Source organism: Eupeodes corollae, chromosome 1 (genome assembly GCF_945859685.1).
Source record: "Eupeodes corollae chromosome 1, idEupCoro1.1, whole genome shotgun sequence".
Classification (NCBI taxonomy): domain Eukaryota; kingdom Metazoa; phylum Arthropoda; class Insecta; order Diptera; family Syrphidae; genus Eupeodes; species Eupeodes corollae.
In genome coordinates this window covers 49,894,810-49,909,218 of record NC_079147.1, presented here as the reverse complement: position 1 = coordinate 49,909,218, position 14,409 = coordinate 49,894,810, and the positions used below count along the sequence as shown (strand labels likewise).

The window sequence follows — 14,409 nt, the reverse complement described above, 5'->3', positions numbered from 1 at the left end:
GTACTGATAGTTGATTAGTTAATTAGATACAAGTACCACTCATAGAAAGTGGCATCTGGGGTGTGTTAAGCTTTGACGACAGGAGACAGCATTGAGTTTTCAAAGCATTAAATTCTACACGGTTTCCGACTCCCCATTGGACAATGATGTCAAGATCAGAATTTAATGAGTTCATCATACGCTGTAGTTTAAGTTCCACATCCGAAGGGCATGGATGTGAATCTAGAAACGATTATGAGACGCCGAAGATATTGTCGTCGGCGAAACAGTTTAATGGATTAGAAGTAGCAGGCACAAGATCATTTATCAATATAAGGAAGAGAGTCGGAGACAAAATGATGCCCTGGGAACATCAGCATTTATTTTATGAATTTTAGACTTAGAGCCATCCATTGTAACTTACTCGTATATTGAACGGTTAGAAAGGTAATTTTTAATCCAACAAAAAAGAGATTCATCAATTCCAAAAGCTCGCATTTTCGACAAGAGAGCTTGGTGCCAAACTCTATTAAATACTTTTGAAATATCAAGAGCAATAGTCTTACTTTCTCCAAAACGATTTAAAGATTTGTTCCACTGTTCGGTGATTTAAACCATGAAAGCACCAGTGGACCTATTGCTACGAACGCCATACTGTCGGTCATTAAGAAGCTTCCGTTCTTCGAGATATTCCTTGAGCTGATAATTAGTCAGCGTTTCCGTGGCCTTGGAAAAAAGGGACGTGAGTGCTATTGGACGATAGTTAGAGAGAGTGGAGGATTCGCCTTTTTTAGGGGTAGGCTGGACAAACGTTATTTTCCATCCATGAAGAACACCTCTTCAGAACAATTAGGGAGATACTATCCGAGCCATTGGACCTGTGTATGTGAAGGTCTTTCATTACTCTTACAATACACGAGTGCGAAATTACAGCGAACTGTGCTGCAAGCAAATTGGCTTTATCAATCGTGCTTACATAACCGAGGATGATTAGGGTGTTTCGTACAAATGACCAGACATTTTTACTATCTTTGGGATCATGTAGTATTTTTTACCTTAATTTCTGACCATGCAAAAATTTGGTTCGTCGAATACGACCATCACAGGTCTTTCCAGCTTGTTTGAACTTATTCTGGTTTTCCTCAGTCGGGTTGGCTTTATAACAACGGAAACTTACATCTCTGAACCTAATAACCTCTTTACAGTTGGATCATTGTTCAGAACAACTTATAGTAGGCTTAACCATAATCTCGCAGAAGGGAATTACTTCCGTCTAAACGTCATTGCTACAATGGTCAAGGTAAGAAGCGAACTACTCAACCTCAACTTTATACCGCACATACCCGATTTACCAATGGAGTGTACTATTTGCAATTCAGCAGAAAGAGTGAACGTCATACAACGTTTTCAACTCTAAGGGAAACAAGAAGAAATATTTTTGGAAGTGACTTTTTATCAAAGGAACAAGTTCTTAGTATGCTAAATGAGGTGGATGTCTCCAAGCTGTATAACTATTGCAAAGTTGCGTTACGATTAGATCCAGAATTATGAATGAAGTATTCTGACGTTTTAAATTTGCTACTCATTAGGTTTTTTTTTTATCTCTGTTTTTAAATTGGCTTTGGCTTTTTTAAAATGTTTTTTTTTTTTTTTTTATAGTAATTTATTTCAGTTATCAAGCTAGCAGACGGCAAATGGCATGCTATTATGATTTTGTTGCAAATTTTTCCACCGACCCGACTGACTGAATATAATTACGATTATTTTTAAACAATATTGGATTTTCGAATCCAGCCGGGATTAAAAACCAGGATCTTTTATAAAAGAGAAAGATACAAATTGAATTATTGAGATTTACGGAAGATTAATTATTCTCAATAAATGTTTTGCAAAAGAAAACGATGGATATAATGATAAAACCGATTGTAAAATCCCTCGAAGAAAAATTATTTCGATAAGAAAAAAAATTAAAAAAGCGGTAAACGCGTCCCGTTATATCAGGAAATTAATACTTCGACTCGAAGGTCGTCAAAACGACGAACAATATTCTTAAAAACAACAAAAAACACCATACTTAGCTTCTTTTTGACTTCCTCCAACAGCTATCGTAGTCCTTCCTCAACTTTTCTCCACGGCAGAACAAAACAAAATCTTTATCTCAATAGAAACTTAAAGAAAAACTATCGTACGAAACAAAATTACTTCATGTAGGTCTTTTCAAAAAAAATTCCTTTACACAATTTTTCTTTCGTCAAAAGGCTTTGGGCGCAATTCTAAAAGTGGCCATCCTCATATCGAGCTTGACCCTTCCGGCTACTGGCCCTCAGGCAATCCTCTCGGATCTTTTGCGTGGTGATCGATGTGTCTCGGTCCCGCACTTCCTCCAACCATAAGATTAGGGTGTGCGACCGAGAAGGCAGGTATCTTTCGTCGCAAGCGATCTCTTTAAAGAGGTAATGCGATCACCCAGTAGCTCAATGAGTGAGTTCAGCTCTTCACTTTCGAACCCATCCCAGCCAAGACTTTCTGGAAAAATCGTGTGGAATTCCTCGCATTACCGAGTACCTACACGCGCTAGATTTTGGTTGAGGAAAAACTACTTATGTCGTGTTGAAGGAAGTCGGTAGCCAAGCCTACAATTAAAATAAAAGTTATTAAGATATTCTTGGAGTAATTTTTCTATCGTTAATACTTTATGATGGGCCCTCGGCCATACAAAGCTAAAGTTGGTGTGACTTTCCTACACACATTTTTAAGAGACTTACGCTTAAACTCCTACCAAAGCTTAAATTACCTATGACTTCAAGATAAACCACCATATAAATTTACTTGTGCAGACCTTGAAAACTGCCCCAATAGCTTTATCCGAAAATCATTTTAAAAGATGAGTCTCATTTCTAACATGATTTTTTTTTAGCCAAAAAACAAAATTGTCGAATATTGAGCAATACCAACTTAAATAAGAGTTCCATTCATTTTGAAAAAGTTAATGATTGCTCTGTTATTATATTAGAAAGCCCTTTGCTGGCACGATAAATGTCATCTTCCAACAAAAAAAGACCATAGGAAGTTCGAAGTCACTTTTGGCAGCGAAATATATACAAGAATATTTAAATCAACTTTTTAACTTTAAGAATCTGACTTTCGCATTAAAAATAATAACTGAGCAGTGAAGGGAATATTGATCTGGCTTACTGGAGAGAGGAGAGAAATCTAGGATTTATTCAAATTTCATGCCTTGCTATATAAGAAGAGTTTGACTTTCAAATTGGAGCCAGATAGATTTGCACTATAAGCTTTAAATTCTATTTATTTTATTTGTGATCCTAATCAATATTGTACTGTCTTAAAGTTAAACGTAGGAGTACAATGGACTCTGATAACTTGGATCTGCATCAAATGACAACAAGACTTATACAGAGAAGCAGAAAACATCCTCGGTCTATAAATCAAAGCGGACATTTGCCAGACCAGCAGTTTTAGAACCTTTAAGTTATTCTCTCAGATTTCAATGGTAGGCAAAATTATTTTGTTTTGAAGGATTAAATTATCCTGAATTCATATCTAGCCTTATAATTTCTCAAAAATAATGTTTTTCTTTTTAAATGAGTTCAATATATATTTCAAAAACTTTGTTAGCCAATATATTCAATACAAAAAGAAGAAAGAGGCTTAGATGCGACCCACACATATAACTTCCCATCCCGTCTGTATTTGCTAAAAAGTTTGTCTATATGTTCTTGTATCAATTTTTACAAAATTTGCGTACTATTTTATGTAGATTATATTTTTTATGAAAAAACTGAATGTTGGATTTTTATATAAAAATTACTGAACATCAAAAATAAAATATGTTTGAAGCCAGTACTTCAAATTTTTGAAAAGATATTTGAGTCGAAAATCAATTTTTACCAACTTTTATTAATTTTTGTTAGGTTTTTATTTTTTGTAAAAAAAAACTGTTAATTCGATTTTTCTCAAAATTTTTCAGAATGTTAAAAACAATATTTTTTACAAGATAAAATAAGTTTGAAATTTAACGTTTTTGAAAAGATATTTGAATCGATATTCAGTTATTACCAACTTTGAGTAATGTTTTTTTTTTAGATTTCTGTTTTTTATAAAAAAAACTGTCAATTCGATTTTTCTCAAAATTTGATCGGATGTCAAAAACATTATTTTTCGTTGCACAAAATTGTTTTGGAGATGAAATCATATTTTAGACGTAAAATTTTGGAGGTGACAAATTTTTTTTTTCAGTTTTTTTGATTTATAAAAAACTGTTAAATGGATGTTTTTCAAAAAATATTGTTCATTCATATCACATTACAATATATTATATAACGTTTTTGGTTCGTAAGATATTTAGGGTTTACCAAAATTTTCACCTTTTTTTCAAACTACTATGATAAAAAAAACACCTACCCAATTTTCTTGAGAGCCCTTCCTGAATCTTTCTGCCTTATTATCTGTATAACAAAATTTATTTGAAATCGATATCTCTTCTGGTTCTTGAGCTATGGATGACGAAAAAACGTCGCGAACGTACGGACGTACGGACACACGCACAGACATCTTTCTAAAAATCTTTTATTTCAACTCTAGGGACCTTGAAACGTCGAGGAATGTCAAAATTTTCAATTTGACAAATCGGACCCATTACAATAACTTCCTATGGGAAATTAAAAAGAAAGCTAATGCGACCCACACTGATAACTTTCAGTTGAATTATTCTAAAAAAATTAAAATTACCAACAATATTTTGCATACGATGAAATAGTTTCATTTCAAAATTTATTTTTGTTAACGAGATTTTAGTCAAAAAAATGTTTACCAATTTTAGAAGCATTTCTTAAAAGTTTGTATTTTTTATTTAAAAAATACGAATTAATTAATTCGAAGTTGATGTCTTTATTATTCACGAGAAATCGGAAACCGAACATCAATTTTAACAAATTTTCTGTACTATTTCTTATAGATTTTGAAATTTTGAAAGGATATTTCAGTCAAAAGTAAATTTTTACCAACTTTCAGTATTGTTTTTTTTAGGTTTTTATTTTTTGTAAAAGGTTGGTGAGATATTTATGTTCACTTTTTTGTATGACAAAATTTATTTATAGACGATATATCTACTGTTTTTTGATGCACGCACATACATCTCTTTACAAATCTTTTATTTCTACTCCAGGGACTTTGAAACTTTGAGAAAAGTCAAAGTGTTTAATTCGACAAATCAGATCGATAAGAATAACTTTCTATGGGAAATTTTTGACCCCGAAAGTCAAGAACTTGAAATGATAGAAAGTTTATGATTTAAGGCCATACAAAAATTGTTTTTCTTTTGTTTCAAGGCAATTGGAAGGCAAAATCCACCATTTGTATAGATTTGCTTTTCTAGTCCTGAGTATCAGAAGAATGGACAAAGGTATATGAAATTCAAATAAATTTTGTTTTGCCAAAATAAACTAAAAATAAAACTTAGTGTTTTCTTTTATCATCATAACATTGGAACTAATTGGAGCCGGTCCTAGTTTTCGAACTGATATGATGTTGACCTTTCTTGACGTTAGAAAAAAACGAGTACCTAAAATAACAACTAAAAACTGATACAAAATCTTTTAAACACAAGTCCTTAGACCTTAGAAAATATATTGATTTCAACCTTTCTTATCTTACACAAAATGTTGTTATTAATATTTTGGACCATTTTGAAAAACATCGATAAAGTGTCAGTCTCTTTTTCGTACCTTCATTAAAAAAAGTTAATATTTTGTTTGCTTCAAATATCGCAGGAAAAATAATAATATCGACATAATTTTTTTTGTTTCCATTTAACGTCAACCTAAATTATTATTATTTTTTTAAATAAAAATTATTAGAAAGTGCCCTTCCAAAAATCGATAGAAACGGTTTTCTTTTTTATTTGAATATTATGACGATTAAATAAAGACTTTTGTTTTTTAACATTTGGTAAAATTTGCAATAAATACAAAAAGCACCTCGTTCTAATATTTTCAGTAGAAATGTTGTTTGTTGACTCAATTATCTTCAAATGGGACTATGACTGCAACTTGAGTCTTTAGTAGAATTTATGCATATTAATATTATATTTATTATAACTGGAGAAGAAAGATGTTCGTTGCATCATATTCTTTTATTTAAATATAAAAATACAAACCACTTAATTAAAGATCCCGTTCCAAAAGACTTACAAAAACTTCAACAATTACAGCTCACCAAAATAGCTTTTTAGTACGCTTTAAGATGCTAACATATAAAAAATTGAATTGGTACGTGACTTAAACTAAATCGCTAAAGCTCTCATTAAAGAAACAGAAAAAAAACGTAAATGCTCTTGAATTACTCCTTTAGACATTTCTCACAAAGTAATTGTTGTTGAATTAAACCACAACAAATGTAATTAGCTTATTTTCAAACTCCAAACCAATGTGTAACTTAATTAATGTACCTGCACTTGAATATTGCATTCAATGAACCAACAAGTTCCACTTAAACTAAAGTTGCCCTTTGGCTTTGACAAACATTTCCTTGCTAAATTCAAAAAAGAACGATTTAAGTATATTAAAAAAAAGAACTATAGAATTTACTACAAACATTTTTTTTATCACTTTTCCACTTAACGTCGACTTTTTCTTATACCTTCCGTAGTTGTAAAGTAGATGAAATAATTTATTTAAATTTTTTCAAAGACCAAACCACATCAAAAGGCCAAAAAAAACTCAAGACCAAAAAAAAGATCGAACAAAGAGTTGTGTATCGAAGACAACTTTGCGTAGAAGATAATAATAAAAAATTAGTCTGCTGACTCGGAAAACATGATAAATTCTGCACTTTGATTACGACAAAAAAAGATACTTTATATAATAGTTTTCCAAATAAACAATATAGGTATAGATAGATCGGTTGAAGACCTTCCTGTTTTTCCATCCTAAAGTTGCATCGAAAAATAAAATAGACAAGAAGAAAAAGTAAGCCAGAAGATTTTCACAAAAGGTCACCCTATTGACTCGAATAATATATAAATGCAAACTTTCTTTTTGCTGCAAGCGTCCACCAAGCACCAGGGGTTATATGGCGGCCCAAAGTAACTATGTAATGCGTTTAAACTTGAGAACTGCAGAGTGAACTTTTAAAATCTATGGACAGGACATGGACTTATATTTTGTTACACTTGAGTGAACCTACTTAACAAACTGAATTGAAGAAAAAATTGAAAAAATTGTAATAAAACTTTTTTCCAGGAACTTTGGACTTTTGTGCTTCTTTGATTTTACGATGTTTACGTTTAAACTTTTTTTTTATTAAATTATTTTCTATTTTCTTTAAATTTCAGCTGATTCACTCGAGTTCCTTGGTGCGGTATAATGACACCGTGCATAGGCATGGTTTGATAACATCGACCTTAGGACTACAGTTGACTGTTGATGGAAGACATTTTCACGATGGAGCGATGCGTGTTAAGTGCTTAGCGAGTATATCACCGGTCTTGTGGAAGGGCGGGAAGGAGAGTGTTCTGCAGCGGCGACCGGGCGTCATAGATAATAGGGAGGCAATGTTATTAGGTAAGTTAACAAAAAGGTAGAAACAAATTTTAAGGGCTGAAGATCCGAAAATCTTAACTTTGAGCACAAAATACCAAAATAGGCATTCTTTTATTTATTTATTATAAATAATACGTTAAAATATTTCTCAAGTATTTTTGGAGTGTGCGGTCTTGTGGAAAATGTCTGCAACAATTCAATAGTTCAATTTCATAAATTTCATGTGCGGAAACTTTTAAGTAACGACGAGCCCTACTGAAAACGAGATTTAATAAATGTAACACACATTTTTCAAAGCAGGTGCAGAAAGAGTTGAAAACAAGCTTTGTCCGCTACTATGGAAACAATAATTGATGAGCTAAACTTTAAATCTTTATCTGGCAAACTATAGTCGGTCGAGCGCGAGGAAGAAGTAGTACTTGGCTACTTGGCTACCTAAGGAAACTTTGAGCATACATTTAAGAAAAAATCAAGCAGAACTGACAAATGGGCTTGAGTTTTCGTTACGCATGAAGTCCTTGGTAATGTGAGACGTGATAAGCGTAACTATGTAAACAAGGGCTTAAAATAGCTACAAAAGCGAAAGAAGCTGTCAGAAGGTATGAGATCTATTAAAAGGCACAATTCGTGTTAAGTTCGTATACAGATCTAGCTCAAAAGGTAGAAGCTACACTTTTCTGTGTCTTAGTTTTCATTTTACTCAGTTAAGTTAACCGACCAAAGTAACAATCTCTGGAAGGCTTACTTCATCCGTAATCCGGCTGGAGTTGATGGTATTCCCGCAAAACTCTTAAGAACAGTTTCGGCAGCATCGACGCCTTTTTGCAACCAAACATATTAAAAGAGTTTGGGAAACAAAGATTTTTTTCGGAAGCCTTGAAAAAGGAGATCTCACAGTATTAACAGTAATATGGAATTGTGTTTTCAAATAAGTTCACCATTGCACCTGCTGTTCACCGAGTTCGAGAAATCATTCGACAGTGTCAATTGAGAACTTATCTGGTTTGCTTTTCGCAGGAGGTTCATCAGAGATACATTGATTGCTATTTTCAAGGCTGCACAAGATGGATTCAAATGTCGTGTTTTGCATAAGAAAAATAATTTGTCAAATTAATTTGAAACCAGGGGGTTAGGTAAACCTTTATAATCTCACCAATGCTGTTGCTATTTTTGATAACTGATGTTAGATTAGGTTAGGTTATAGTGGCTGTCCAAGATGGAAATGGACACACTTAGGCCAGTTTAATGGCCTATTGTGATATAACATGAATCTTGAGGCTTCCTTCTAAGCTCAATGGAACCAGCTTGAGTCCCTTACGAAACGTGAGAGGCTGATAATACCGATATGATTTAGATCGTTTAGATCGTTAAAGAAGAATTCTTCTAGGTAATTCTTGCGTTTTCGAGCTAGAGCAGGGCGTGTGCAGAGAAGATGAAGAACCGTTTCTTCCTCTTCCTCGTCCATACAGCTTCTGCAAAAGTCATTTGAGAATACGCCTAGTCTCGAGGCGTGCTTTCCTATTAGACAGTGTCCGGTTCCTGGCTAGTTCATCTGCCTTACAGTTACCTGTAATGTATCTATGGCCCGGCACCCAGCAAAGGTGAATATTAAACTGTTGCGCCATCTCCATTAGAGATGCTCGACAGTTATGGACTGTTATAGAGTTTGTAGATACAGAGTCCAGAGATTTGATAGCGGCCTGGCTGTCAGAGAAAATACGGATATCAGATGTTGATATCACGTTTTCTTTGACCCAAGACAAGACTTCCTTAATCGCCAACATAACTGTTGTACTGCACGCAGTTTTTCTAATGGAAACAGATGACTCAGTGACCCTTCAATCTTAGATAAGACATCTGATCTACGTGGACGTGAAGTACACTAACACCTTCATGACATTAAGGGTCAGAGAGAAGCATGGTAATGATCAACATTTTACTTATCTACTAAACAAATCATTTAAATCTGCAGGACCATACAAATATTTCCAGCCGAATTACAAAAATCATCGCACATTATTGCACCAATACTTGAGGCAATTTTTACCAGGTGTATTTATCTGTTCAATATTCCTATAGAGAAAAGTTGAAGTTGTTTTTATATCCAAGGCAGGTAAATGCTCGCCAGTCAATCCTAAAGATCTACGACCTATAAGACTATCATCCTTCCTTCTAAAGACCTTGGAAAGATTGATTGATATCCATTTAAGGGCAAGTATTGATACAAAACTTCTGTCTTCGTCTCGACTTGCCTACTTTTAAGATAAATCGAGGGAAACAGCTTTACACACCTTAGTACGCACCATCGAATATTCCCTCCATTATAGAGAGTTCACTATGGTTGCTTTCCTTGACATCGAAGATGCTTTTAACAACGTGGACACATCTGCAATCACATCTGCACTAACATCTCTAAACGTAGAGAGTTCGCTTGGGGAGTTCAATTATTTAATACTGACTAGCAGAATAATTAACTCTAAACTGGCAACTCTTCAACAGAGGGAAACCGTAAGATTGTGTTCTATCGCCTCTCCTTGTATGGATTCGGAGGGTTTCAGAGTGATTGCTGTGGATGACGTTGCTATTGCGATTTCAGGAAAGCATCTTAACACCTTAAAAGAACTATTACAAAATACCTTAGACAGACTCATACATTGGGTTGATCGGTGTGGACTGGGTATTAACCCACACAAAAAAGATTTAGTCCTATTTTCGAGGAAATACAAAATTCCATTTGTTTACCCTCCCTATATTAAAGGAACACAATTAAAATTCTCAGATGAGGCTAAGTACCTGGGTCTTATTTAAGATAAGGAATTAAATTGGAAAGCAATATACCAGAAAGATTGAAAAAGCTAGTGAAGCTCTCTTTTTCTGCAAAAAAGCTATTGGTAATAAATGGGGCTTACAACCTCGATTACGCATTGGCTATACACATCGGCAATTAGACCGATTTTAATTTACGATGTGATAGAATGGTGGACTGCTTTAGACAAAACTATAACCTTCAGCTTGCCTATTTATAAGCGGATCGCTTCGCACGACCCCATCTTCGGCACTGGACACCTTACTCTACCTAACACCTCTTGATATAATATCTAGCAAACAAATAGCTGCAAGTTCTACTATTCGCCTCAAAGCTTCGTCGCAGTGGATTAACAACAAATTTGGTCACTCCGTAAATCTTAGGTATTTAGAATAAATTCCAAACCACGCAGGCTACACCATCCCCCAACTGTAATTCGACAGGAACTTTCATATTTTGATACCTTCCAGCTGTTTCTGGCAGGTTAGGGCATTCCTAGAAGACGACTCAGCCCTCTTTTACACAGATGTATTTCGCCCTCCCTCATTGTTAAGTGTTCCGGGCGGAACTTTTGGCGATAAAACAAGTCTTGTCCTGGCTTAAAAAATAGTGGTATCAACATCTGATATCCGTATTTTTCTTAGATAGTCATTCTGCTATCAAATCTCTGGACTCTGTCTCTACAAACTCCATAACAACTGTCGATAATCTCTTATGAAGAGGGCACAACTGTTTAATATTCATCTTTGTTGTGTGCCGGGCCATAAAGACATTCCAAGTAACTATAAGGCAGATAAACTCGCCAGGAACGGTACAGTACAACACATTGTACCACGTATGGCAAATGCTGACATACCAATCACTACTTGTAAGCTATTGCTAATGCAGGGCGCTATGAAGAAGTCAAACACCAGGTGGAACAACATCACCACGTGTCAGGTCACGTCTGGCCTGCACTAGATTTAAAGGTGTTTGTTATCTCAAAGCACATCGCATATAAGCTCGATAATAGATCTCATAACACACTGTCTGTACAGCTACTTTTCTATACCCCTTGCCTTTTCAACTTATTTATTTTCCACCATGATTTCCTTGCACCTCCATTTCCCATTCTTTATTCTCTTCTCTTTATTTCTTCGAAAAAACGCTTTCTACTTTTTTTCACAACTTTAAAAAAGTGTTTTCTGGGCCTCCTCACGGTTAACAAAAAACTTCACGCGTGGAATTCGAAGTGCAAGAAAAAAACTCAATCTTTTATCTTTATGTGTGTTTCCCCTAAATTGGGATTCTCTACGACGGATTCGATTTCTATTCTTCATGGTACAACCTGAAATCGGCATTTTGAAAGTAGTAGAAGAGTAGGTCTTTACTGATAGACTTGGCTTGCAAATCTTCTACAGAAGAAGGAGAGATAAAATGGCAGGTAAAACTTGTTGTAAATATTACTGCAACAGAAATTCACGGACATTGTCTGTAATCATATTAAAACATGAGTATTTTCTGGGCCAAAAGTATATCCAATATTCAGCCTAATGCGAAAACAGGTCAGGAACCGATGGACAACACAATCTCGCACTGCAGCCTTGGAAACTCGCGCCGTGTGAACAGGAGCGTTGTCATGAAGAAGCAACACACTCGCTGCGAGTTTACCCCGTCTTTTCTCAGTACACATCTTCACAAGCTCTCTACAGCTTGCGATTCTCACTTTTTCTGAGGCGCACTGACCTTTGAAAGGTTAAAATGGTCATGAAAAATGGGGTGAATTATATCAGTGGAAAGCTTGGTGATCTCTGCCATCATTTTCACCTTTATTCGGGCATCCTCAAGAACAATTTTTGATGCTTTCTCCCGTAATGGCAATGGGGTCATTGAAGGCCAACCTTGCTAACAATGGAAAGCAGAGAAATAGACCGGTAACGAAACGTTGAATAGAAATGAGTACGACATTAAAAAAATTGGATGGAGCTGAGTAGTGTAGGTCCCATGCCCAAAGGGGAACTTCACGAACGCAATAGGTCATCAAAGAATTTGTGCTACAACATCGTTAATTGACTGTTATAAACATTACTTATCTTCATGGAATTCTGGAAAGATAGCCCACATTGTGCACGCAGTTTTAAATCGATATAATAGAAAGAAACATAATCAAAGAGGCACTGTAAGCCAAACCCTATCTGTGCTGTGCAAAATATTTTGAAAATAGAAACAAAATGTTGGCATAAGTGAATGTTAGGGGGGGGGGGGTTGCTGGTTAAGGAGAATAATTCGATGGAAGTGAAATTATTTTAGCTAAATAAATAAAGATTTTGTATGATGGTTTATGTTAACTGAAAATTATTATGAAAATAGCTCAAAGACAAAAACGGTACTCAATAACTCAAATTCCAGGCATAAACAATTTGTTGTTAAAATATTTCATGAAATTTTAGTAAAGTTCATATTTAAGATCTCATTAAAAATTTAATCTTGAACTTTAACCTTCATAACGGTATTTTCTTTTTCTCTTTTTAGTTTTGAGCTCTGCATCAAAAACGTACTGTAGTTTATCCCTGGTGGCAATCATACTGATCCTGTATAGATTTGGTCAATTAACCCTCATGATTGGGCTGAGATAAAAAATTTTAAAAATAATTGTGTACAGAAAAATATATAAAATATTATTTAAAAAAGGGTCATTATGACTCAAATAAAAAAAATATTTGTTTCTTATTTTTAAAACAATTATTAAATTTTATTAAATTGATATTTTTATTTTCCCAGAAACAAAAATGTATATAGCAAAAAATAATAAATGTATAATGGTAGGTTAAAATTTTACTTGCTTTTGCTGTATATATCTTCAAATTAAAATATTTTTATATAGCAAATTTTATCAAAAACCAAAAAGAAAACAAAAAATCAATTATTTCCAAAATTAGTTATTTATACCTGACAGAAAAATGAAAACTGAAATAAGAGCATACAAATATATACAAGAAACAAAAACAAAAGATCAACATAATCATTTCATTAATTTTAAATCATAAATAAGGTAAAACTTTAAGATTGGGAAACTACGGTGATTGAATATATTATGTAGAAAAAATTAAAAAATATATAAATCACATTTATACCACTATCATAATTATATAAACATAAATAAATGTAGATCAATTAAAATTAAGAACAAGAAATGTGTATATTAAAATAAACAAAAACATAGATAAAGAAACGTAGGGATACTTGACTTGGTATATTAAAAATGTGCTTTTAGCGAAAAACAAAAATTAAATTAAATTCAATTAAAGTGTACGAGATTTTAATATTAATTTGTGCTGTTTAGACAAAATGAAAAAGAAAAATCAATATAAAAACGAACGACAAACAAACATACATATATATTTCAAATGTGAGTTTAATTAATTTTGAACACAAAATATAATAGATAAGTATTTATCTCCGTATATATATATTTATATTATTTGACTTTACAGCACTAGCAAGATTTAATTAAATAAAATTATGTAAATTAGTTTGTTGCAACTTTCTTGTATTGAAAAAAAAATAATTATTTCAGAATAGCATGATTTTCTTTTAAGTTGCATTGTTTGCGTGAAATATATGAACGTAATGATATTTTAAAGTTTTTAAATACACTGCGTATAGTTTTGAGTTTTTTTTTTATTTCAAAACTTATTTTATTGAGTTTCGTTTCGAAAATCAATGAAGTTATGTAAAAAAAGATTGCCTTATGTTAATATCACAAAATGATAAAAAGGAATTAGGTATATAAAACTTAAAAAAAGAAAAACTGAATTAAATGAATAAAAATTAAACAAAATATAAAATGGTAAAAAGCATTTTTTATTTTTTAAATGAAATTACTAAAAAACTTGAACTCAAAACACAAGTAAGTATTATGACTTAATCTTGTTCTAATAAACCACTTAGATTTCTCTATAATATTAATATTTATTATGTAAGATGCATACAGGTCCATGGTTAGAAATAAAAGGAGAGATATAAAGCTAGGTTCCAGAATTCGAGTGAAATGAAAGTAAAATCGAAATTGCAAATCGAGTG

The 14,409-nt window shown here is 33.2% G+C and overlaps 1 protein-coding gene across 1 annotated transcript in view; it reads left to right on the top strand.

Annotated features, from left to right (window-relative positions):
* Nucleotides 1–14,146, top strand: part of LOC129938486 (uncharacterized) — a 267,736-nt gene extending 253,590 nt beyond the window's left edge. The window contains exons 6-7 of the mRNA XM_056046092.1: nt 7,334–7,562; nt 12,859–14,146. Of these exons, the coding sequence (XP_055902067.1) occupies nt 7,334–7,562; nt 12,859–12,962 (333 nt within the window). The 3' untranslated portion in view covers nt 12,963–14,146. The remainder of the gene's footprint in view (nt 1–7,333; nt 7,563–12,858) is intronic.
* Nucleotides 14,147–14,409: the final 263 nt, after the last annotated feature.